Source organism: Lineus longissimus, chromosome 4 (genome assembly GCF_910592395.1).
Source record: "Lineus longissimus chromosome 4, tnLinLong1.2, whole genome shotgun sequence".
NCBI classification, from domain to species: Eukaryota; Metazoa; Nemertea; class Pilidiophora; order Heteronemertea; family Lineidae; genus Lineus; species Lineus longissimus.
The window spans coordinates 23616427-23642865 of record NC_088311.1 but is presented as its reverse complement, the minus strand read 5'-3'; the positions used below and the strand labels follow the sequence as shown (position 1 = coordinate 23642865).

Sequence of the window (26439 nt, the reverse complement as noted above, 5' to 3'; positions counted from 1 at the left end):
GCATTTTTATCAAAGCCAGCCATGGAGGTGAAGAGGCTGTGTCATCAGGACACATCTGGTTCTTGTCAGCAAGGAGAGTTGGTGACACCAGACGTTAACCCACCTCGGTTGGTACCAGGGTGCTTGGTGACAAAGGCAATGTCTATTTTAGTTGAGAGGAGGTGACATTGCACATGATGTAGGATTAACACATGTGTGATGTATGGTAGTGATGTGCTAGTCTAAAAAACATTGCCTTATGTAACCAATTTTGACAATATTACTGCATATTTTATAGGACTTTGTTCTCCTGTTGTTAAACTATTAGAGCCTGGAGGAATCTTAACCAAAGATGAATAATTAATCGAAATGTTGTGTAAACTATTTCTGTGACTGTGATATCCAAAAAGAATGTGTTATCATACTTTGGCGATGAACATATAGGTCCATCTACACATGCTCCTAATACCATCCCCATACAATAGCATCCCCATACAATAGCATCCCCATACAATAGCATCACCATACGATATCACCTTCGTTAATCACGTGCGTAATCCTCTCGCGTGAGGTCTCCCGTGTCAATCCTGAATGACGCTCCATTGGACATCATTGACGTCTCATAATTCCGACCATGTCAAAGAGTCGTTATCTACAGTAATTATTCAAAAACCTAAACAAGACGCGATCTCACAATCGATAATCTCATGTTATAGTCTGCAGAGATTTTGTTCCCAGAATCCGTTCGACACGGTATGTTGATTTGTGGTCGTATCGGTATTGATAATTGCTAATACCGGAAATGTGAACTTCCTGCTGGCTAATTCTTAAAACCGCCAACGGGTAATATTAGCTGTTGTAACATGATGATGTGTTTGAAATCAGGTAGCATGCGTCAAATAATGTCACGTTAATGCGATGATTTCGAAAATGTTGTTTAAAAACTCTGGAGAAAAGCTGCACTATACACTGATTAAAGTGAAGGTTAAAACATACATATTTGACCCACCCCCACCCCCACCCTAAAAGTTGGCTATTATCCTGCTGGGTAGGGTATGGTCACATTTATCATGTTAATTGCCAGCTAGAATTTGAGTGCACTGTATTAATGCTAGAAGCAATTACATCACACCAATAACAGATCGTGCACTGGCCCACAGCCTTTGCTATATCCCCTTTCCAAGCAAAATGCTATCTTGGTTCAGTGACTTCCATATGCTAGTGTGTAAGATGTATCTTAGCATTAGCAAAATGTTAGCCAAGGTATGCACAAGATACCTTACCTTGATTCGAAAATAGAGCTCTCAGGTTTCTACAAGGAACAAGAATACCAAGCCAACACACATGCTATATGCTAAATGCTATCCTAAGGGAATAACCCACTCACTACAGTGTAATATATCAGCCTTAAAGTTGGACAGCCATGTTGGTTAAATTATCCCAAACCAAATCGGCCATTTACAGACGAGAATAGCCTGATATTGTACACCCGAAATGAACTGGGAATCGAAAGATATTTCAAGAGAAAAAAAGAGTATTTACCTTATTAGTCGGACTGTGTACGTCCCGGCTGTCGGCGTGGATTTATGCTGCGATCTGCGCCGTGACGAATGTATACGGCTAAGATATGATCAATACTGAGAAAAGACAATTACTTCTGGTGCCGTTAGGGACTTTACTCTTCACGTGGTGACTAAGCGTGGTCAGGGAGTGCCAGCTCCGCGACACGTTTGATGGTACACGCTCGCATCCGAACGAATGTACGCAAGACATAAGACGTACAAGTACAAGTAGATTTGTGTATAGTTGACATATTGAGTCGCGCGGTGTCAGTTATTGAACCTCGGGATTCTGTTATGTTCATGATGGGGGATTACCATGGTGATACGGAAAAAGTAATTGATGCAGCATCCTCAATGAGCAGCCTCTCCAAGGGTTTCTCCGTAGAATCTAATTTACAAGTTATCTGCATAAAATTTGTGTGGGAACGCAATTCATTTTGGGAGGACATTTGATATTTCTTTTTTATTGTACAAGATGTATTATAACTGACTGTATGAATATCAGGGCTAAGGTCAAGGTCATCGAAAAGGGAAAATGTGCAGGATAATTTGCATTTATTACAATTAATCTGCTCTTTCCGGTGCTCATGAGGTCATACACTGCTGCCTGGAGTGGGTATAGTCCTGTTGACGATAGATAGAGTGAGAGGGGAAGGAAAGTTTTTCATTCAGATGTTGCTGCTCATCCTCCAACCCTGCAAACAAATCGAAATACAATCCTACCAATGTCCATCGAGGCTTAGGCTGTAAAAGAGTTGTATTACACGGAAAATATCTTGTAAAAATGTGACTTATTTCCGATTAATATTTTCAGAGATTGACTCAGATTCGTTCGATAATATTGATTCTTCCTACGAGGAGTGTCAGCCCCCTGACGACGCCCGAACACTCGTTAGCCTTGCTACTAAATAAATATTAGCTCTGCAATAAATATCAGCTATTTCTCATAACAAACCAAAAAATTATCAAGAGCGAGTGTATCATGTTTAGAAAATATTGTGTTCTTTCCTGAGTGGGGAAATTCTGTGTGATATTCTGTCCATGTGACATGTCTGATCGTGCCATAAACCAGACATGATAATTTCCGTCTGAGATCTTCATAATCTATTCACGACAATTCTGCAGGAATTCAGTTTGGTTATTCAAATTCTATTGTCCGCCTCATCATAATGTGACACATTCCGAGAGACACCTATTGGAAATAAACTTGATTTTATTGGTACTGTATTACTCGACTAAAATTTGCATTCTAAAAATGTTGGTACTATTGGTTCTTAGAAGTCTCCTTATAACGTGGTAAAAGTGAAATTTGGAGACTTAGTTTGACTTTCAGCTTGGCCTACCCTAAGAATGGTCATGAGGGAAGCACATCTCCATCAGACGAATGTGAGTTTGTTTCATTGTCCACTCCAGGGACACAAGTTTTTCAATATTATTGATGGAATCAGTATTATTGAAAACATTTCTTCTATGCCAGGTTGAGACAGAATGTAAGTTAGGAGCCCTCTGATCCTGGAAAAGTTGGAAAATTGGTTCTCCAATGTGAAACTCCAACTCAGAAGCTCACTCCATGTCCGCGTTAATAGCCGCCATTCTCAGAGAAGTCATAGGTATCCTAAGTATGTTAGCGCTATCGCAGGGCTCCGATTTCACCTTGCTTGGTAGCCATTTTACCTTGCCAAATATAGCATATGCGAGGATTTACAGGCGTTTGATTGTAGTATGAATAAGTATTTCCAGCAAAAGCTCCTTTGCGCTGAAAGATGAAAGAAACCCATATGATCATTGTCCAAGTTTCGTAATTTTATTGAACTTTACTCAATATTATTTGGCGTAGACTTGATCTTTGGGGTGACACAGGAGCGCAGTAGGAAGCTGGGTTTGGCTAGCTAAATTCAAGCTAAATTTGGTACACTTTGCCTGCGTGATATAGTGCATGATGTACGTTATTTCAGTCAAAGTTGAGATGGAATAAGTTCAAACTTAAAGTTGACTTCAAGCTAACTTTGACCCAACTCGTGTTCATGGCTTAATGCAATATGGTGATGTTTCTGGGCATAGTTAAGTTGGATTTAACTCTGATTCAAGCTAACTTTAGCTTAGTTTGTTTACTTTATGTACACTGTTTCTAGGCAAAAGTAAGTTGGATTTGGCTATACCTGTGCAGGTTATTTTAGAATTCCCTAGGTACTTGAGCTGTGTCTATATATGTAGTGTGGTATATGGGAAAGCATCATCATAGACCATTAGATTCATGATTACTGTCGGTTATTGAGGCAGTCAGATTACTTTGAACGTTTACTGTTTTTCAGGTAGATCAGTGCCAGGTGACAAGTACATTTCACCCAGCTGGTCGTGACTGATTGATGCCGTCAAGCTGATTCTCTCAATCTCACACAGATCAGAGAAAACCAAAGTGAACCATGAAATTTCAACACTTAAGAAATATCTTTGATTTTGACCCTGAAATCTTAAAAATAGGGGCAGAGTGCTTTGCCCGTTCAAAGTTGTGGATCGCCCCCTGCTCACACAGTCATTGTGGACTTACCCTGATCAAGGTGAACCAATGATGTAACCTCAGGTGTAAGTACCCATAGATGGTGCTGCTGTTCTCTTACAATGGATGCATCAAAAGATTAAGGAAACCGGCATCTCACTGGACCTTAGTAACTCACAAATATGACCACCGTATGTGGTCGGTATTCTCCTCCAAGATGACTTCATGACATGCAGATTGTGTGAATGGTAATTATCATCATTTGATAATCACAGCCGCCAGTTACTGAATTCTAATCAAACATGTATGTGACCATTGGCTTTTTGTGCAACCGTTTTGTTACAGTAGTCATTCATAAAACATTGATTCCGTGGTGAGGATAATTATTATGTAAATGCTTGAATAATGAATTGATGTTGGCGAGTTCACCTGTGTGATCCAGGGGGGGCTGCTTCGCTGGCCAATTAATACTTGCAAAAAATCACAGAATGGTTGATTTATACGAGGAGTGTACATGAAATTCTGAATCTTTCGAAAGCAGATCCGTGTTATCTGACCGAATATTCTTTAAATCAAGGAATCATAAGAACTGTGGTGCACTTCTCAACACCAATTGATAAAGAATTAGGTCAGCTTGACCTAGCTTCCTGGGTGAAGTAGGTCAAGGTCATGAAGCTTGTGATGGTTGCTGCAGAATCATCAAATGTTTGACATAGGTGTATCTAAATTTGATGTAAACTGTTGCCCTTGACCTCAACTTGCAAGTCATGATGTGTGTTGTCCAACTCTGTCTTGTTTAGTCTGAGATGGGTCTCATTGGCCAAGATCAAAATGTGGTTGGAGAACTCTGGATCCTTGTTTCAGAAGATGAGGAATGTGACAGGAAACAGATCCTTCATCTCTTTGGCCTGATTATAAAGGAGATGAAGCTGTAGTATATCTGGCTTGGTGGATGGTAAGGGGTCTGGAAGCATTCCACTTGAACACCAGGTATAAACAGCTGATCCAGAGATTGCATTCTTCACACTATTTTTAAACGCCTCATCTCTGGTTACCTGCTCCAGGTAACCCTGACTTCTGTTTTAACACTCTCTCTTTAAACAAAGAACCAAACGCTTCTGTTAACAGCCCCAAACCTCATTTTTTGCAGCCATAGGCCTAGATTTCAGCAATGAAGTTTAAAGAGTTCACTTAAGCCTAGACCTCAACATGCAGTACATACATCTATGCCCCATGCTTTAGGCCTGCAGTATGCAAGTTGGTAGACCTGCATTATTTGGGTGTGGATGATGGTGGTTAACTTTCTAATGAGTTTGACCCAGAAATCTTAGATCAATGTTCAATTTCATGATTAGGTTGGAATGATGATGGTTGTATTGTTTTTAACTGCCATAATTATAGATAATGCAATATACTGGTATATTATTTCTTGTGTTCTAGTCAAATACATTTTGATCATACTGTTCACCCATTGTTTCCTGTGGTCAAGGGTGACGCGTTAGTTCGGAAATGTTGGAAGTTTTCTGGGTCAGGGTGTAATCTATAGTAGGTTTAGGCGTACTGCATCTATTTAACATCAGTGGCGAGGCCCAGGGATGCAAAGGCCTGCCTGCCCCATTATTTGCAGGAAATTTTAAATTTGGAAATTTGACTCTAAAGAACTCAGATGTGGGGCCTCTTTATCAGGTTACTGGGTTGATCTCTGCCTTCAGTTATTACGGCTGAGCAAGACTGGGTTAGCAAGACCTGTCTGACTCCAAAGTTTGAACAAATTGTTATACCTCTCCCCTTCTTCATTATACCGAGGCGGACCACACCCAAACCCACAAATTCTACCCTGGTTTCCCACGGTTTTATTCCAACAAAATGAGTGATAAGTCTGATCTTTTCAGGATTGTCTTATATCCTGAATGAATTGAGATTCAAATCAACTTAGATGGGGTTATCATTTATCTTTTGAAAAGTTTTGACAGGAGCAAACAAAACTGGGGTTCTGGGATCTGATAGTGGCGGCGCCTGGTGTTAAAGACATGAACTACATCCCTAGACAGGTGCTGTTGATCATGATGGGCTTGATTGAATATTTATTATGGCAAGATGGAGGTCGAGGATGCAATGATGGAAAGATTCGAAGGGAAACTCGAAGGGAAACTCTGTCGTGTTTGCTCAAGTGTTGGGATTATCACCAACTGGAAACTGGTTGTGTGTTGGCACTGCGGGCGGCGCCAATAGCGATGGAGCAAAGGGTCAAAGGATCTACATTATTTTCACATCGTAATTTTCAACTGTTGTGTTTTCAGGCTTTCAGATAGCATTGATATTGCTGTTATTCCTTTGTGTTTCATTTCTCCTGAACATTTTGAACAATCTTCGAAATTCATATTTCAGTTAGCGGCTTAGAGGCTTGCCTGATGGGTTGATGATTTCTTCGGCAGTCTGATCATGTTTGATATTTTAAAACCTGAAATAACCAGAATATTGATGATATGATGTATGATGAGAGTGCCACTGTACAAGTTACTGTGGGACCTTCATATTCAATGGAAGTCCCACTGTACAAGTTACTGTGGGACCTTCATATTCAATGGAAGTCCCACTGTACAAGTTACTGTGGGACCTTCGTATTCAATGGAAGTCCCACTGTACAAGTTACTGTGGGACCTTCGTATTCAATGGAAGTCCCACTGTACAAGTTACTGTGGGACCTTCATATTCAATGGAAGTCCCACTGTACAAGTTACTGTGGGACCTTCATATTCAATGGAAGTCCCACTGTACAAGGTACTGTGGGACCTTCATATTCAATGGAAGTTCCACTGTACAAGGTACTGTGGGACCTTCATATTCAATGGAAGTCCCACTGTACAAGTTACTGTGGGACCTTCATATTCAATGGAAGTCCCACAGTACAAGTTTAATACTTTGGGACCTTCATCTAGTATATGTTCTTCACTTTCAAACCCACTATTGTTTATATTTCAGTTTTGCTTTTTCCGATGTAAAATTGTCCTCACAATGATAGCTTGATGGAACATTTTCTCATTCTTTCCTTTTAGTGCCATGCGCATCCTACTCTCCAAACTACCAAGGCCCTGGATAGTGGATGAGAAGAAAGACGATGGCTACACTGCACTACACCTCGCTGCTCTCAACAACCATATCGAGGTAGCCGAACTCTTGGTGCATCATGGGAAGGCAAACCTCGACATACAGAATGTCAATCTCCAGACGGCGCTTCATCTGGCGGTGGAACGTCAACACACTCAGATCGTCAGGGTAAGTATCAAGCGTAGTCGCCAGAAAAGGGCGCTTCTGTTCTCTTACAAAGGGCACTGAGTTGATCAAGACTTGTGACCAAAAAGGACATAGGCATCAAGGATGATATTTCATGAGCACCAGTGTAACGGGGGAAGGCACAATGGCAAACCCCTTCATTGCCGGGTGAATGTCTCTAGCCTGGGAGACAAGTTATTGGTTATATGCTTTAAGTTGGGCATTTTGTAAAAAAAGGTGAATGAAGGATTCTTGAATCTGATCTTCAAATCAAAATTAGCTTTTGCCGTTTTCTTGATTTCAAATTGGTTGATAATTTGTCTTTCAGCTGTTGGTTCGAGAGAACTGTAACTTGAATATTCCCGACAAGGATGGTGATACTCCACTCCACGAGGCCCTACGGCATCACACGCTCTCTCAGCTACGCCAGTTGCAGGATATGCAGGATGTTGGCAAGGTAAGAATTCGCTGACGTCTTGGACATAGCCATCATGACTGCCAGAGAAAAGACCACAGGACACCTTCCATGCTTGATCACACATTGCCAATGGACCAAAATGTGACCCGCTCTACCAAAACTAGGCGCTTGTCGCATCTGAACTTGACAGGTTGATACGGACTTGTTGTTCATTTCCCTATTGTAGACCTTTTGTGAAATGTGACCAAATCAGTTTGTAATAGATTTCACAAAAGGTCTACAATAGGGAAATGAACAACAAGTCCGTATCAACCTGTCGAGTTCTACCTCAGTGCAGTGTTTAAAGCCTCAAACAACTGAATTGAACATTTTCCTCAAATGATATATTATAAGATTTTCAGGGAGAATCTACAGAAGGTAGAAGTTTACAGATTATAACATGACAATTTTCTGTCTCTTGCAGTTACTGATGGGTCTGGGAACGCCAGGGGCAGACAAGAAGTCGAGCGCATCCATTGCTTGCTTCCTAGCCGCCAACGGAGCTGATCTGAACATCAAAAACAAGAAAGGTCAAACTCCACTTGACCTCTGCCCTGATCCGAATCTCTGCAAAGCTCTGGCGAAATGTCATAAGGAGAGAAATACGTAAGTAGAATTGTGACCCTAAGCTCTGTCACAGATTTTGTTGTCGCCTGTTGTTGGCGATTGAGATGGTCACCCCATTGTCCTCTGCCGACAATGATGGAAAACTACTCAGAACTATCAACAGAACCTTTCATTTGAAACTTTCTGCTGATATCGTCGATCTACTGATTAGTTTTATATGTTCTACAAAATTTATTCAAAATAACCTTTCCACTTCAGGAACGTTGTTCAGTCGAACACCGTGAATATCCGCAATGACCAAGACTCATTAGAGGAGTGCATGGTTTGTTCCGACTTGAGGAGGGACACCTTGTTCGGCCCGTGTGGCCACATCAGCACCTGCTCCCTGTGTAGTCCTCGCGTCAAGAAATGTCTCATGTGTAAGGAGCCGGTCCAGTCAAGAACTAAGGTAACAACAAGAATTAACACGTTTGACAAATTAACATTTGACACATGAAATAGTATTTTCATTAGAAATCCAACTTCGCAGTGTGACACACTGTACTCGCAGGGTTCACGCTGCACCGATTTGGGACAGATTTGGAAAACATTTCTTAACTAAACTTGATATTATATTTGTTGCAGATTGAAGAATGTGTTGTTTGCTCTGATAAGAAGGCCTCCATGCTGTTCAAGAACTGTGGGCACATGTGTGCATGCGATGGTAAGTCTATTTTCTGCATTCCTTCGTTGTTTACGAGCGTTTGTTGTGTGCATCGTCAGTTGGGTGTCAAATGGGTTTTAAAGTGGCCTAGTGACTTTGTTCAGAGTGTCGTCACTTGGATGTGGTCTTTTGCTTACTCTAAAATGTCCGAAATGGCTAAGATGTTGACTTTATTCATTACAAATTGCTTGTAGAGCTTATAGTTTTCCTGTTATCTTTCAACTCTGCAGGTTGTGCTGCACTGATGAAGAAGTGTGTGCAGTGTCGGTCTTCCATCGATAAGATGGTACCGTTCATCGTGTGCTGCGGAGGGACGGCTCCCTTGCCACCTGCGCAGGCAGGGGTCATGAACAATGGAAGCCGAGATAACACTGCCAGAGACATACAAAAGCTACAGCAACAACTACAGGATATCAAGGACCAGGTGAGGTCATTAATCAATCGGGGAGAATGGTGTCACTCCTGGTGACATGTGTAGAGCATCCTTGTACCGGTACTAAAAAATGCATCACAGGGTGTTTCCAGTCAGCAAAGCGTCACCCTGTGGGGCAAGTAGACGGCTATGCCATGTAGAGGTCTTTCTTGCTATAAGGAAGAATGTCTTGAGATCGTCCTGGGCCTTTACTAGTGGTGCACTGACTTTCTAAGGGCATTATTTGTCTTCTAACGATTGTTAATTTCTGCATTTCAGACGTGTTGTCCTGTCTGCATGGATCGTTTAAAGAACATGATCTTCCTGTGCGGCCACGGAACGTGCCAAATGTGCGGGGATCGTATGACGGAATGCCCCATATGCCGCAAGTCGGTCGAGAAACGGATCCTGCTTTACTGAATAGAATGACAACGAGAGATATACATTTTACTTTGATAGACATTAGCCCTTGGACTGCAAGTGCAAGGCTTTATAGGGTATCATGGAGTTGAGATGTCTTACCAGTACTGATAAAAAGCTTGGTCTTGGAAATGAGTGCCAGATGTTTTTTGGTTTCTACAGCTGTAAAGGACTGAATTCAATAATAACAAAGAGAGTTGACATCAAATATCATTAGATCTGAGCTGCATGTCGTCGATCTGTACATGGTGAAATTCCAAGAATTTTGGAATTTCTTCAACCACCATGATTTCATTGGAAAACTTCATCTCGGTTGTTTCAAAATGGGTTCCTTTTGTTCAGACGGCTTAAGTTTCCAATTTTGCAGAGATTGCCAGATGGATGCGAAATGATGATGTTGCTTGTGCATGCATTGAGATCAAGAAAAAAAAGACTGGTCTTTATTTATTCTTGATGAGTGTTGGGTCCAGAGCACAAGAAGAAGGGAGGGGGCAACTTTAGACCAGTAGTCATCCCACTTTCATTAGGATATGGCGTATGGGGGTAGCCAGGATCAGAAATTTGATGTAGAGTTGTAAAAATAACAACTCCATTCAGCTCACATCATAAAGCATTATTCAATAGGTTCTCGAACCATTTTTAGGCCTTTGTTGTTATGATCATGAATAATACCATTAGACATTGTATTGGTGTTTGTGGGGTTTGTTTACATTTCTATTTGGCTGAAGTTATATGTAGTAATGTAGAGACGAAATGACGTGAATAGGGTATCTTCGTCCTGATAGGTGGCACTGCTTTTCACTAGGGTATGCGTCAAAATGATGTCGACCTCGAACAAAATATACGTCGTGTCTCTGTCAAAACAATCCAATAACCTAGTGACAGGCAGCGCCACGTTTAAGTGGTAAGATATCAAGATTTAGTTCCATATTATCATTCAAAGATTCTGTTTAACAAATGTGACCCATCACAGCAAAACCAGGCGCATGTCACTCTGAGCTTGGCAGGTTGAGACGGACTGTCTGTTCATTTCTCTATTGTTTGCCTTTTGTGAAATATGAGCACATCAATTACTTCCATTATCTCCTGGTGTCATTTAGGCTCATCTTCTGTGCGACAAGCGCCTGGTTTTGCTGTGACGGGTCACAAATGGGCTACACCGCTCTCCACAGCTTGATCTTCAAGTCACTGCATCATCGAATTATGTGTTATATAATGTGTCTTGTGTAACTCACAACTCACTTGTAAAGTTCTGTCGGTGATATCACTCACTATCTGTAACAACTTGAATTGTATACTTTGACAATTAAATATTTCACAGTTTTACAGTGTGTAGATCAATTTTGGTAATCGGAACATGTAAATTGATTTATATGTACATGTATTAATAAAATGAACATCAGCAGTCCATAATGTCATCTATGATGTTGGAGGCCTGACTGACACCTTGTGGTGCATCTGTCCCGGGTTTATCAGCTGATGACATCACTCTTCTGTGGTTTTCATTGTAGAAACTGTGTGCCATTTCATCATGCATTTAATCATGTTGCCTGCGTGATTTGTAGCATAGCTTCATAGAAATTTGAGGTGCAGAATTTCAGCCCTTTTCCTTATTCACCACATGTGGTATTGTACACCCCATCCTCAAAGGACTGATTTGGGTAGAATATATTGTGTTGACAAGTTTAAACAGAAGATCTCTCTGTGAAACACAAACTGTGTTAGGCTATGTTATGTGTTTTTGTGTCAAACAACAGGAGTTCTGCTGGGTCAAATAAGTCTTTTGTTAAATGAGAAGGTATCATTTTCACCACCCGCAACAATTTACTCCAGAGAACTGAGACAAAAAGTACTTTAAATTCACCCCAGTTCAGAACCTGTGACATGATGGGGGTCTACAATAACTTGCCTCAACTCATCCGTTATGTTTTGGTTGTAATAAATATTGTGAAGGTTTATCGTGCATGGATCGAAGCTTTTGTACATATACTATTTATGCGCCATTCATGCTCTTTACGCGACAATAAACCCAACATCATTTAAGCTTAAATATTGTCTCTTTCTTTTCGTAACTCCTGCATACGTCACGGGACCCACAGTATGAAATTGGCCTATGCGACAGTGGCGCTGTCTCGCGGCAGAAAATAAAACTGAAATCTTCGTCCAAAACTCTCAGTTCCACTTTCTACCGCTAGATAGCACCACTGTCGCCTAAGTCGCATTCCTCTGAAATGGAGCATGTTTTTAGGCCCTTGCATGAATAGATTTTTTGGTATCGCCAATGATTTAAGACACTGGGTGGGGCCCTTTAGCTATATTTGCATGTATTAGTCTTGCAAATAACAGATCGACCATTTATATTCATTTTCTTCATGTACCTGGATCAACCTGTCTGTCATGGACCTCAGACGCTATCAGGACCCTTCCGTCTCTGCAAGAGCTGTGCTTGATGACAGGCCCGACCTTGTCCCTCATGAAACCTTCATGTAACTGTCTCGTACTAGGAACAACCTGCCTGTCATGGACCTCGGACACAATCAGGACCTTTCCGTCTCTACTAGCCTATTAACTGCGTAGTAAGACGCCATATGACGTCCTATGTTTGGGACTCGCCTTTTAGTCCAGGCAACATTCAGAAACTCAATGGGGAATCCCCTTAGATCGTCAGCACAGTGTAGTTTACTTTGAGAACACTACGGGCCGCCACTGGCACCAGTTTTTGAGCTGACAGGCCCGACCTTGTCCCTCATGCAACCTTCATGTAACTGTCTCGTACCTGGAACAACCTGTCTGTCATGGACCTCGGACACTATCAGGACCTTTCTGTCTCTACTAGAGCAATATGTGACTGTGCTTGATGACAGGCCCGGCCTTGTCCCTCATGCAACCTTCATGTAACTGTCTCGTACAAGGAACAACCTGCCTGTCATGGACCTCGGACACTATCAGGACCTTTCTGTCTCTACTAGAGCAATATGTGACTGTGCTTGATGACAGGCCCGGCCTTGTCCCTCATGCAACCTTCATGTAACTGTCTCGTACAAGGAACAACCTGCCTGTCATGGACCTCGGACACTATCAGGACCTTTCTGTCTCTACTAGAGCAATATGTGACTGTAATCTCGATGACAGGCCCGACCTTGTCCCTCATGCAACCTTCATGTAACTGTCTCGTACAAGGAACAACCTGCCTGTCATGGACCTCGGACACTATCAGGACCTTTCTGTCTCTACTAGAGCAATATGTCACTGTAATCTTGATGACAGGCCCGACCTTGTCCCTCATGCAACCTTCATGTAACTGTCTCGTACCAGGAACAACCTGTCTGTCATGGACCTCGAACACTATCAGGACCCTTTCATCTCTGCTAGAGCAATATGTGACTGTGCTTGATGACAGGCCCGACCTGGCCATAGAAACACCTCCTCATGCAGCCAATGTATCTGTTTTGCACCTTGTACAACCAGCCTGCCATAGGCCTCGAACGCTATCAGTACCCTTTCATCCCTACTAGAGCAATACAATGTATCTCACTGCGCTCTTGAAGACAAGTACAACCCAAATCTTGGCATAGAAACGCCTCATGTTGTCCTGGTACAATATGGCTGTCCTGTACCTGGGTGAACATCAGGACCCTTCAGTCTCGGATAGAGCTGTATCTCAATCTGCTCTTGCTATAGAGAAAACTTATCTGACCTTGTTGAACCCCTCTTATACCAGGTACAACCTGCCTCTCATGTTCCTGGGACAGCACTATCTTTGACAGGCACAACCAGGCCGAAGACAACTCATGCAGTACTCTTACATCCTGCCCGTCATGTAACTGGGACAACCCCAGGATCCTTTGGTCTCATAGCACTTACTGAAGACAACTCACTTCGCCCCCTTACACCAGTCATATGCATGGCATCTGCCTTCCATGCCATGTACCTGGGACTACATCAGGACCTTGTTGCGTCTACAAGAGCCTCTATCTCACTCTCCTCTGGAAGACGGGCACTGTCCAGCCTTTCAACACAGGAAAGTCTGAGCAGCAATGATGATTTTCTGGCTACTCCATCAAGGTGTCATAATGCCCAACATGTATGACTCATTGCTCCACGAGAGAGACAATGAACGGAGTATTTGATTTTTTCTTCAAAAATGTTTATTTCTAAAAATCTCAATGGAAAAAAGTCTTATTGGTGTTAACATTCTGAACTCATGAAGTACCAAACCTATTGCACTGGGACTATGATGAAACTATTGATCACACCTCTAGCAAACATTCAAAGAGGTACATGTTCTCTTATACATCATTGAGGGTTTTTACCTAAATTATCACAATTGGTCATGTGATGCTGGTAGTGTGATGCTCTGAACACAACGGTCGCCCACAATGAGAGGACATCAAATGTGGACTTCTACATGCAATCCGCTCTTCATGCAGCAAAGAAACCAAAGTAGAGGTCACTTTCAAGTAAGTAAATGGACACTTTGGGACAGGGTACCATCTGGGCTGGGCTGTTCACAATCTTGTAGCAGTCAGCAATTGTCTCCATTGAGACAGTCCCACCGAAACTAATTGTTGTGCTGGTCACAACTTCTTTTATGTACATGTAGTCACAACCCCAGAGGAGACACCACAAAATATGAACGCGCCAACGTTGATTAATTCAAAACTAAGCAGCTTAATGCAAGTCATCTGGCAAATTTGGCCCAAATGATTGAAGTCTCAATGCATTACAGGTCACAGATTAAAAATGTCATTTTCTTAATCAATATCACCGGCGTTGCTTTTTTGCACTGTCCCCAGGCGTTCCTTGAGCCGGCCTCTTCCTCGCCACACTCCCACTGACTTGTTCGGAGGTAAATAAGCTAAATCTAGGAGAGGTTAAGGAATGAAATTCTCATTTGTACTTCTGCAATAAGTGCCCGTTGCAGTAAGTGGAAAAAACCACATCAAAACTTCACTAAATTCAGTACTGAACTCCCCTGCAACTATGCAGACTTATAGGCAGTGAACATCAATAGTCTAGTCTCCTTTTTTTATTCACAGCGCCAGTAGATCGGCATGTCCTGTATCTAAATTGGCTCACTTGATATTTGATTTGAAACGAACAACTTTATACGCACTACTGCAATACCACTTGCTCACAAGAACACATAAACTGCTATTGTAAGAGATGCAGACCAACAGTCAATAAAGGTAGGTTAACTTCTGAAAGGATACTTTTCAATGTCAATAGACTGCTGCAAGAGGCCTGTTAAGACGAATTCATTGCTGACCACATGGACCCCAGCATTCAAGGCAGCCTGGCACAATCGTTTATCTTCATCACAAGATACTATCACAGTCCGTTCGTCTCCCTTCTTGGGCATGGTCGGCAGGTACTGAAATGGAACATCATTCATTAGACTTTGTGGTGAATGAGATTTCTTTTCAAGAAGGAATGGAAGTCTCTTCATTTCCCAGAAAGATGCAGAGAGTGAGAAGGGTATAGAGGTCCAGGGCTATTAAAACTATTCAAGATGTACGATTCATAATGTTCTTACCTTTCCCTCTGCTGACACGATAATTTCTGAAAGAAGGGTAAAATTCAATTAGTATACCTCAGAGCAATTTATTAACTTTAATATTCTACTCTTTGTAAACTTACTCAAAACATGAACAATTTCACGGATAGTGTTTTTCTCAGATTGGATTTCTTGACTCATGCTTACGTTTCATACTGGACGGATCAGGTTTGACATTCTTGGTGACATGTATCTTGTAATCCGTGAAGAGCTTGTGTGCGTCTGCCTTCTGTAGACTTGTCAACAGTTTGAACCCAAACTTCTTCTCATTTTCGGCGTCTTTGACTATAAATAGAGTGTGATCTGAAAACAGGCAAACACAAAGACTTTGAAACATCCTTATAGATGGCGCAGTGAGTTTGTTCCTCTTCAGGGCCTGCGCGAACTTTGTAACAAGAACGCCAACAGCTGGAATGAGGTCACACGATGCTACGCGGGATGAGATAACATGCACAGAGACAAGACACCTAATGTGTTTTACTCAACAATACCATGATACAAGAACACTTTAAAAAAGCAATGTATCAAACTTACCGACAAATCTTTTTGCAGCTGCACATCTGTCCAGCCAATCTGTGCTGATTATCGGCACCCCCCGACCAAGGCAGCAAAGGAACTTGACAGTCCTACGCACTCGATCGGTAACGAGATGGGTACAATCATCAGTTCCAGTCACCAGTTCTCCTCGGAGATCTTTCACCACCTGAAAAAGATAATCTTCATTACTATTTTTTATGGAGTTGTCTTCAAGGTGCCAGACGCATTATCTGGAACTGGCCTGTTTCGATACTTAATACCAAAGACATGTAAGGCTCACTTATATGTTTTTGCCCTTATGGACAGAGCTTGTGCCTACATCAAGGTAAGCCATAGACCCCACCCTATCCAAGTCATCACGCTTAGCAAATACAGTTGGAAGGAGTTGTTGTATGGTACATAATGAGTAACATTACCTTCTGTCCTTTGTCATCAACAACTCCAGTGAATAATATCTTATGATGTTGTTCTCCTGGCAAATTCTGTAACCTAGGACTAGTGAGTCGTTCTACCGCTGCACTGGCTCCCTTCCCTCTGGTTGGCGTTGCTGCCGGTGTATTCCCTCTGGTTGGTGTTGCTGTAGGCTCCTAGAGAAAAGCATGTAGTTCAGTGTAAGCCTCTGCAGTCTGCTTCAGAGAAGACCTCGACAAAGTATAAGATTATGGGACAGCTTCTCATCTGATTTGAAAGCTAACAGCATCTCGAAGAAATACTTTACTAATACATGTACAGGCTTGTGAAAATTCTCTGTCAATCATGTATGCCGATGCCTCTTCAGTGTAAAGTACGAGTGCTGATAAACAAGTCTCTTTCGAAATCCAAATGCCATGCCATGTCATCCTTAATTTCAGCAGTTCGTAAGTAGAAAGGATGCACCCCAATGACTCTCGGATTGTGAGTAGAACACTTGTGCCAGGAGACGCGGCACTCCCCAATTGATTCTATCAGTCAATGGAATCAGCTGGATCTAGTGAACTTCCTAACCTTGCTTTCATTAGAAGCTGTCCTCTTCCCTCTAGCACCTTTTGGAGTCGTGGCCGGGGATTGTTCCACTGCCATTGTCTTCCCACGCCTCCCTCTAGCTGAGGATGCTGTGGTGACTTCCGATACTTCAGATGTTGTGGACATTGAATCTGTTTCATCATCTTCAGCTGAAACCAACAATACAAATAGTAGAGGGTCACATGTCCTTACATTTTCAACCAATCACAACTTTTTGTTCTCCTCTGAAAACAGCAGCACAACACACTGACCCTAAAAAAGGGTGTTTCAAAGTTGAATGTTGCACACAAAAACTGACAGAAAGAGAAATGCTAGAGATTTTGTGACATTTAGAAACACCTTGAAGCTGCACATGTACAATTAAAACCCTACCTGGTATATTACCAGGCATCAGAATTTACAAGTGATGTTTTGATAAACAAGTGTCAACAGCAAGTATGATGAACTACCTAGGTAGCAGCTATTGATAAACAAGGATAGAGAACGAACCTGCGGGCTGATGACTCCGTCTTCCCCTCCCACGAGGTGCTGGCAACACTGGCTTTACATCCTCTTCCTTCTTTCCTCTGCTAGACGACCTACTCCATGATATATCATCCTCTTCAGCAGTGACTTTTCCTTTACCTCTCTTGTCATCTGGCACCTTTACATCACTTTGCCGTCTGCTCCCCCTACTGATAGTTTCAGGCTCCTCCTTCACTTCCTCTTTTGGATGTTCTATCTTTTTACCAGCCCTTCTTCCCCGCTTCGACTTTATTGTCTCAGGTTCTGGCTCAACATTTTCCCCTTCAACAACGTCCTCCTTCTTGTCAGCACCTCGCTTTGATCGTTTGGAAGCTGAAGCAGCATGACTTTCCTCCTCAACATCATCTGCTTCCTTTTCTTCTTCCTCTTGTTTTTTAGCACCACGTTTGGTGCGCTTTGTTGCTGAAGCATCACAATCTTCCTTCTTACTAATGTCTGCACTTCTTTTCCCTCGTATTGACTTCACAGATTCTTCAGCAGGCTCCTCTCCTTTTGATTGTTTTGATTCACAGACGTCTGCTTCTTCATTCTTCGTCTGCTTGCCTTTCCTTCCCTTTGCATTACCAACAGTCTCAGCTTTGTCTGTCTCAGCCGCTGCATCAACAGCCTCTGTCATCTTCTTGCTCATGCGTCTGCTCCTTTTCCCTTTCCCTTGCCCGGTATCCTCAGCATCTCCTGAAACAGCGTCTGCCAGTTCTTCTGTCTCCCTTGACAGCTTCGAAGCAGCTTTTCCTTTGCCTTTCCTCCCAGCTTTTGCGCTTGGAACGTCTTTCTCCGACACCTCGGATGCGACCGATTCCCTATCTTCTTCTGGGTCATCCTTTGCCGGCGACAGCTTCGAAGCAGCTTTCCCTCTGCCTTTCCTCCCAGCTTTTGTGCTTGGAATATCTTTCTCCGAGACTTCAGATGTGACTAATTCGCTCTCATCTTCCAAACCAGTAAATGCAACAGATCGCCTCCCTCTTTTTGGTGTCCCCAGAGGCTTCACAACTTCAGCAGGCAGAGAACGCCTTGTCATCGCACCCCTTGTGACCTTAGACTCTGTCACAGCAGGACTCGGTTCCTTGCCTCTCCTATTACTACCAATTTTCCCAGAAGATTCCGAATCTATATTTTCTGAAACCACAGAGTTTGAATCATCATCTTTTTTCTTTCGAGTTCTTTGTCTGCCCCTACTTCGTTCAACTACTGGCATAGCTACCCCATCCCCAGCCTCATCTGCAACACTGCCAGATGTGGAGGCATCAGGAAGGCCTTCTTCCTTCACTTGAGACGCTCCTCTCCTGGACGTGCTTTTGGGAACAACCAGCTCCGAACTATCCCCAGTATCAACCACCTTCTTTGACTTGAAGGCTCTTGGCCCGGTCTCTCCAACAAGTTCTTCTTCTATTGCTTTCCTAACAGGACTAATCAGCTCAGTTGAAGATTCTTCTGGCTTTCCCTTCATTTTCCCTCTTCTTGACCTTCCAGTACCTTGCGGTGCCTCAGACTCGTCATCTTCCTCCACCTTCTTAGACTTCCCCCGCTTTGACTTTGACTCGTCAATAATATCATCCTTCGCCTTCCCTTGTTCCGAGCGGGAGGGGGCAGTCTCACCCTCAGGAACAGGTTTCTGTCTCAGGCCGATCTCTCTTACATCTAGTAACACAGGCCCATCTTCTGATACATTCCTACCATGTCTGCTCCTACAACCACGCCTTGACCCTGACTCTTTCTCACTTGCTGCCGCCTTTCCATCAGTGCCCTTGCCAACAACAACAGCATCTTTGACGACAACATCAGTGTCCTTGCATTCGGCAGCTTTAGGCTTTTCAGGAGATTTTTGTCTATCTGTTTTCTTTCCACAACCTTTTCCACGAGATGAACCCTCTGAAACCTCCACCACAATTTCCTCTTTGCTCTTTTCTGCAAATGACTTGACCTCTCGGACATTCTTTTCTTCAATGTCATGTTCGTCAACAATGTTGCTTGCTTCATTTTCTAGGGCAACATCAGGAGGAACATCCAACTCTTGTTCGACAACGGCAGCATCTGCATCAAGGTCTGGCAGCTCATCATCAAGCTCCTGAAACAGAAGAAATGAATTTGAAGTTTCAGTGAAATCATTGTCCATTATTTTCACGTCCATCTTCTATATGTGCAGAGAGAAGTGAACACAAATATCAAAATAATAATTTTTGGGGGTAAGATCTGTCAATGCTTTCTTTCTCGTCAAAAATGTCCAAAACATTTAGGAAAATACTTTACTGAAAGCTTAGCTATACTTCCCGCCTTCAAATACTAACCTCCGTCATTGGCTGTGTTTCATCATCATCCTCGGAATAATCTAAAGGCTTCCGAAACACATGGCTTTTTCTTTTCCGGACATCTTCAAATATATCCTGCAACATAAAATCTTGCAATGAAATAAGGATAACACACACCTAGTAGGCGCATTGACTGGGCCGATTTCATTTTGAAGTAAGAAATCACGCTGGTTAGTCTAAAGATACAACCTGACTTTTCCTTAGGCCCGAATGTGTGGCACACCAGTTATGTTCCCCACTGGGCAACTTGGCTCCTCATGAAAGACATCCAAAGCACGACCACAACTTGTGAATTTAACCAGGATTATCAGTCATTTGATTTCATGAAAGAATTCTGTTTAAAATACTTGCCTCCATGCTTTCTGGGAATTCCTCGTATCTCTTGGTCTCTGTCTTGTCGGTATCAATTTCTTCACTGTCTGGAACTACTTCTAATCCATAGGCTTGGGTTTCTCCATCATCTACATCATCATCATAAGCTTGGGTTTCCATCTCATCAGCTTTAGTACCATAAGCTTGAGTCTCCATCTCATCAGCTTTACAACCATATGCTTGGGTCTCCATCTCATTTGCATTATCCCCAAAACCCTGGGTCTCGACTTCATTCCCGTCATCATAAGCCAGTGTCTGCATTTCTTCAAGAGGCACCCTGCATTCATCAGTCCCATATGCTTGGGTTTCAGCCTCTTCTCCTGGGTCACCATAGGCTTGGGTCTCAGCATTGTCACCATACGCTTGCGTTGCTGCCTCATCCCCATACCCTTGGGTCTCAGCAACCTCAACATCACCATACGCCCGAGTCTCCGCCTCTCCCTCATCCCCATACGCCTGCGTTGCTTCAACATCGTCATATTTCTGCGTAGCTTCGTCATCAAACCCACAACCACCACTCTCGCCCTCAATAGAATCTTCACCATACACTTGCGTCGGCTGGTCAGAGAAGATGGACACTTTCTTAGCTTTCCGTTTCGGTGGGCTAGGGGATGCATCCAAGATCTGTGTGGACGCCTCACTGTCAATTGACTCATTGATGCTGCCTGCACATGGGGGCCATATGCCCTTCTTTCCTGCATGTAACAGGCTTTCGGAGGTATACTCTGGAGAAGAAATGACCATGGTGTCTGGGATTTTTTCCTTGTTATGCTTAGGAGATGAAATGATTAGAGTGTCTGGGATGTCACACTTTGTGTGTTTCGGTGATGAGAGAATCTGAGTTGGCACATCTGCCGCACTCGTCCCGGGGAGGATCTGCGTTTGATCCTCAGAGTCCTTCCTCAATAACTGCGTGGGCTGAGTGCTTGGAGAAACAGTACTAGCAGAAGATGATACTGTTGCCGAGACCTTCCCTCCCTGGGGGCTGACGAACGTTGAGCCAAGGAAACCATATGCAGGCGAATCTTCCTCCATCTGTTGCGTTGGTCTGGCAGCATCTGGGTCTGGGTAGGCCTGTGTGGGACCTTCCAAAATACTCGGGTCAAAGTCAGAATCACCTTCTTCTGTTTTCTCCAAAGAAAAACCTTCCGATTCCTGCTTTGTCGTTTTTGTTGGTTTTGACTTATCTTTGGTCACTTTAACACCGTCCATACTGTAGGCAAGAGTTGGCTCAATTGTCTCCTTCTCCAGAGCATATGCTTGAGTTGGTCCTTCTCCATCCTAGAAAAACAATTCAAACATTTGACTCAATAACTTTGTCAAGTCTGATATCAAATACTTATCAATTATTTGTTTTCACTTCAAAAAGAGCATTACTTTTATGACAGAATCACTTGAAGCACTTCAATATATTTCAAAGTTTTAATCATTATCACAGGCTGGTGGCACAGTTGACATAGAAATGTCCAGTTGAAAAGTCAAGTAGCAGGAGTGAGTGAGTGGGGATGCCTTACGGGTGAGGAATATGACAATCTCTTACCTGATCCCCATATGCCTGCGTTGGCCCACCAAACACAGGGCTAGCACCACCAGGGTACGCCTGGGTCGGTCCGTCCAAGTCAATAACCGCTTCATCATCAGTAGCATCATCATCCTCGTCGTTGCCATATGCCTGGGTTGGACAGTCGAATATTCGGTCAGGGATGGTATCCTCCCCATCAGGATCTCTGTAAGCTTGTGTCGGTGCGTCGAAAACGTAGGAATCATCTCCTGAAGCAGAAACTGTCATAAGACAGAGATGAACATAACTTTTTTTTAATAATTTCCAAAAAATATTTTCTTGATGATCCAATGATACCAACTACTTACTTAGTAAAAGGGATATTTTGCGTAGTTAACAAATTTTCCAAATTGGAAAGTTCAAGATAGATTTCTGTTTATAGCCATTCATGACAGAATATTGACATTTTAAGACCCTTTCACACCACTCCTCCCCCACCACCCGGGAACCATTCTTACCACGTAAGGTTGGTTTTGTGGCATCAGCATCCAATGGTGATTCTGGAATGGTTATGTCACACTCTGAAAGATATTTGAAAGAATAAAATGAAATTTAATATTTATTGTCGGATAGTGATACTGACGAATGAGGATCTCCGAAATTCAAAACTTGCTTCACCAGCTCGCTGTTGGTTACAGTACTTCTCTCACCAAGTCAAAAAGGAACAAAATATAAATAAATAATACATCAATAAAATATGAGGCAAATCTTGGCAAAGACTGACAAGGGATGTTGATGAACACATTCCTTCTAAAGATATTCAATTTAGTGTCTTGACAGATGTTATAATATACTTACCATTTATTCTTTTTGTGGTCCGTGACGGAATGGGGGTTTCTTCGACAGTCACATGACTGCCACCAGCTCCATATGCCTGGAATAGCAAATCACCCTCATGTCAAGTTATGTGTTCAAGTCTAAGTCAATGAACAAACAAGCTCAAGACATTAGTGACATGTGACATGCAAAACCACAAGTCAAGTTGGTAATTTCTGATTTCTTTGGCTGGATCGGTTGCAATTTGTAGCATTTTGTATAGCCCAAAGACCCATGTGTCAAGCTGGAGTGACATAAATTTTAATATGGACTTACCGCTGTGGCTGCAAGTAGGTCAACACTAGCATCACTTGCAGCATCATCATCGATGAACGACTCCTCAACACGCACCGTATCAGTGCCCTGATCATTTGGAGGAGGACCCACAGAATCATTCTGTGAATCTACGGCAGAAACATTGATTAACATCGATTCTGATCCCGTCTCTGATCCTGTCTCACTCCCAGCATCATCTGGTTTAGTCTGAAAAAAAACAGTTTTCGAAAAGTGAGGCGCTGTCCAAAGAAAAGGGGATTTTTGAAGATAAAATCATATCTGTTCCATTTGACTTTGACAGAAAAATAATTAGGATTGGTACAGTTTCCAGATCCCAAGTTGTGTTTTTAGGCCTAAGGGTTCAAATGCAGACCAGATCACAGGATGTGTTCATGTCATATTGGGATGTAGTACTACCAGTAAGCTACTAACTTCCAGAACAAAAGTTACCAATCAGATTTCAAAAGTTGTTTTTCTTGAACAAGAGTCAACTTACCTCCACTACCTTTTTGTAAACAGTAGTTACGTCCCCAAAGAGGAGTGTGTCTCCATCTTTCAATTCATACCTCACCTTGGGGGTAAGGAACATCTGAAATATAAACAGGAGATTTCTCACGCAGATTTCAAATAACATTTGAGGCCGAATCAACACTTGATGCAAAATGCAAGACAACAGCAGAGTTCTACACACGAAATTTGGGGGTTTGTAATTGCAGTACCTAAAACCTACCTTTCCTCTTCTTGACTTGTTGCGGCTCTCCATATCATAGATGAAGTGGACTTCTCTATCTCTGATCTCAATACAGGCATGTTGTTTAGAGATGGCCTTCAGGGGGATGTAGATGTTGACTTTGTCTTGTTGGCGGCCGATCACATTGTCACCCTCATAAAGCGGGAAGATAGTCTCTGGGAAGCCCTTTTGACAATTCACCAGGAGCTGACCAACCTACAGAACGATTTGCACATAAAAAATAAAACACTGTATCATCAAAAGCAACAGTATACAAAATTGAAGAATCACCATCCTCATCATCATTATTTTTGCAGGAGGTGAAGTCCACTATAAACTAGGCCTACTGTCCGCCTATCACTTATGTGGGATCTTTTACTTGCTCTGGCATACTCAGGAAAAAGGGGCCTCGAAGCCCAACATCAACTCCAATACAGTGATCTATACTCCTTTTTTGTAGACTTACTGGACTTTTATCATCTGTGCGCCCATCGTCAGTCTCCTCCTCATAATCACTTAACGGGATGGCCTGAGTACACTCATAATCCATGACCTAAAATAAACGAATCACAACTTGACAATAGTCAATATTGGATAGGAGTTGGATTCAATTTAAGTGTCAAAGCAGTGTGATCATTTGTGAGGGACTGAGTTTCGTCCAAAAATAGATCTGTTTACACACAAATGGCAATGCATTGCAGGTGTACGTCGACGGGTCATTGTCGGACGTCGTCAGTTCACCAAGAAAACCTAAGGAATTAAAGGATTCATTGAACTCATCAACACATCATTAATTAGTTTTTAGTGAAGTTCAACTGTATTCCTAGATAAATCGGTTTGGTATGAAGAGAGTAAGATTACAATTAACTCACGTTAAAGTTTCAGTACCGGGGAAGTCGAGTTGTCAGTTGGTTTAGGGGCGCAATTACCTAGCTTATAGCGAGCAATTAGTACACTAATATTTCAGTGATGGACGTATAGTTGCAAGTATTTGACATTTTCGAGTCATATTTCGTCATTTAATAACTACGTTGTAAACAAAATGCTCAAAACCGATTCATGAAAAAGGGCAATAGGGCAATATTAAGCAAACAATAATGGAAAAAAGTGTGATTCCATCTACTGAATATTGTTTTTAGACACTATTAGTACATGTGGCCTACTTTTCCGTACACCACGAGCACAATGTGAGTCGCAAAGTTATAATGTTTGAAGGTGAAGAATAGCTTAGTCGTCTAAGGTCCGGTGGTCGATATACTGGAGTCCATGAGCGCTGACAGTCCAGTGGTGTGGTACAGATACGATCAAGAGGACAGTTTGGGGTTCCACCGATGGGGCTCGCATGCCTTTGATCGATCGTATCCCCGAAACCTTTGAACTTTAAATCTCGTGGCATATCGGATGCACATCCGATGATGGTAAAGGAACTGTAAATCCCGTGGCATACAATATATGTATATATATATATATATATATCTCAGTTTTATACTATTATGTAAGTGCAAGCTCTAGTGAGCTCGCACAACTGTTTGACAGTCCTGGCTGCTCCACCGTGCTGACAACATGATGAGAGAGATAAGACAGTCACAGCCAGGCCGCATCAGTCCTGGCTGCTCCACCGTGTTGGCAACATGATGAGAGAGATGAGACAGTCACAGCCAGGCCGAATCAGCCCTTGCTGCACCACCGTGTTGGCAACATGATGAGAGAGATGAGACAGTCACAGCCAGGCCGAATAAGTCCTGGCTGCTCCACTGTTTTGACAACATGATGAGACAGATAAGACAGTCACAGCCAGGCCACATCAGTCTTGGCTGCTCTGCCAAGATGTTAACATGGTGAGAGAGATAAGACAGTCACAGCCAGGCCGAATCAGTCCTGGTTGCTCCACCGTGTTGTCAACATGATGAGAGAGATGAGGCGGTCACAGCCAAGCCGAATCAGTCTTGGTTCCTCACAACCGTGTTTGCAACATGATGAGAGAGATAAGACAGTCACAACCAGGCCGAATTAGTCCTGGTTCCTCCACCGTGTTTGCAACATGATGAGAGAGATAAGACAGTCACAGCCAGGCCGAATCAGCCCTTGCTGCACCACCGTGTTGGCAACATGATGAGAGAGATGAGACGGTCACAGCCAGGCCGAATCAGTCTTGGCTGCTCCACCGTGTTTGCAACATGATGAGAGAGATGAGACAGTCACAGCCAGGCCGAATGAGCCCCTGCTGCACCACCGTGTTGACAACATGATGAGAGAGATGAGACAGTCACAGCCAGGCCGAATGAGCCCCTGCTGCACCACCGTGTTGACAACATGATGAGAGAAATGAGACAGTCACAGCCAGGCCGAATGAGCCCCTGCTGCACCACCGTGTTGACAGCACGGTGAGAGAGATGAGACGGTCACAGCCAGACCAAGTCAGTCTTTGCTGCTATGCCAAGTTGCCAACATGGTGAGAGAATTGAGACGGTCACAGCCAGGCCGAATCAGCCCTTGCTGCACCACTGTGTTGACAGCATGATGAGAGAGATGAGACGGCCAGGCCGAATCGGTCCTGGCTGCTCCACTGTGTTGACATTATCAGTGGTGAGAGAGATGAGACGGTCACAGCTAGGCCAAATCAGTCCTGGCTGCTCCACCGTGTTGAGAGAGATGAGACGATCACAGCCAGGCCAAATCAGTCCTGGCTGCTCCACCGTGTTGCCAACGTGGTGAGAGAGATGAGACGGTCACAGCCAGGCCAAATCGGTCCTGGCTGCTCCACCGTGTTGCCAACGTGGTGAGATAGATGAGACGGTCACAGCCAGGACTGATTCGGCCCGGCTGTGACTGTCTCATCTTCTCACCGTGCAGCGATTTTTATTGTTTTTGAAAAGAACATGGGATC

The 26439-nt window shown here is 43.0% G+C and overlaps 2 protein-coding genes across 2 annotated transcripts in view; one reads left to right on the top strand and one right to left on the bottom strand.

Annotated features, from left to right (window-relative positions):
• LOC135486952 (E3 ubiquitin-protein ligase MIB1-like) overlaps positions 1-11920 on the top strand; it is a 40558-nt gene extending 28638 nt beyond the window's left edge. Inside the window, exons 13-19 of the mRNA XM_064770163.1 lie at positions 7095-7314; positions 7640-7768; positions 8193-8374; positions 8594-8783; positions 8960-9038; positions 9269-9462; positions 9730-11920. Of these exons, the coding sequence (XP_064626233.1) occupies positions 7095-7314; positions 7640-7768; positions 8193-8374; positions 8594-8783; positions 8960-9038; positions 9269-9462; positions 9730-9870 (1135 nt within the window). The 3' untranslated portion in view covers positions 9871-11920. The remainder of the gene's footprint in view (positions 1-7094; positions 7315-7639; positions 7769-8192; positions 8375-8593; positions 8784-8959; positions 9039-9268; positions 9463-9729) is intronic.
• A 2138-nt stretch (positions 11921-14058) lies between these two features.
• LOC135486951 (mediator of DNA damage checkpoint protein 1-like) lies at positions 14059-24481 on the bottom strand. Its single transcript, XM_064770162.1, has 18 exons — positions 24425-24481; positions 24019-24105; positions 23553-23768; positions 23319-23411; positions 22823-23029; positions 22529-22604; positions 22189-22251; positions 21710-21951; positions 20149-21450; positions 19777-19872; positions 17456-19556; positions 16949-17115; positions 16381-16551; positions 15962-16130; positions 15575-15730; positions 15407-15432; positions 15084-15244; positions 14059-14734 (listed from the first exon to the last, which is right to left on the bottom strand). The coding sequence occupies exons 2-18, from the start codon at positions 24100-24102 to the stop codon at positions 14635-14637; spliced, it is 5430 nt and encodes a 1809-aa protein (XP_064626232.1). The 5' UTR covers positions 24103-24105; positions 24425-24481; the 3' UTR covers positions 14059-14634.
• Between the last annotated feature and the right edge of the window lie 1958 nt (positions 24482-26439).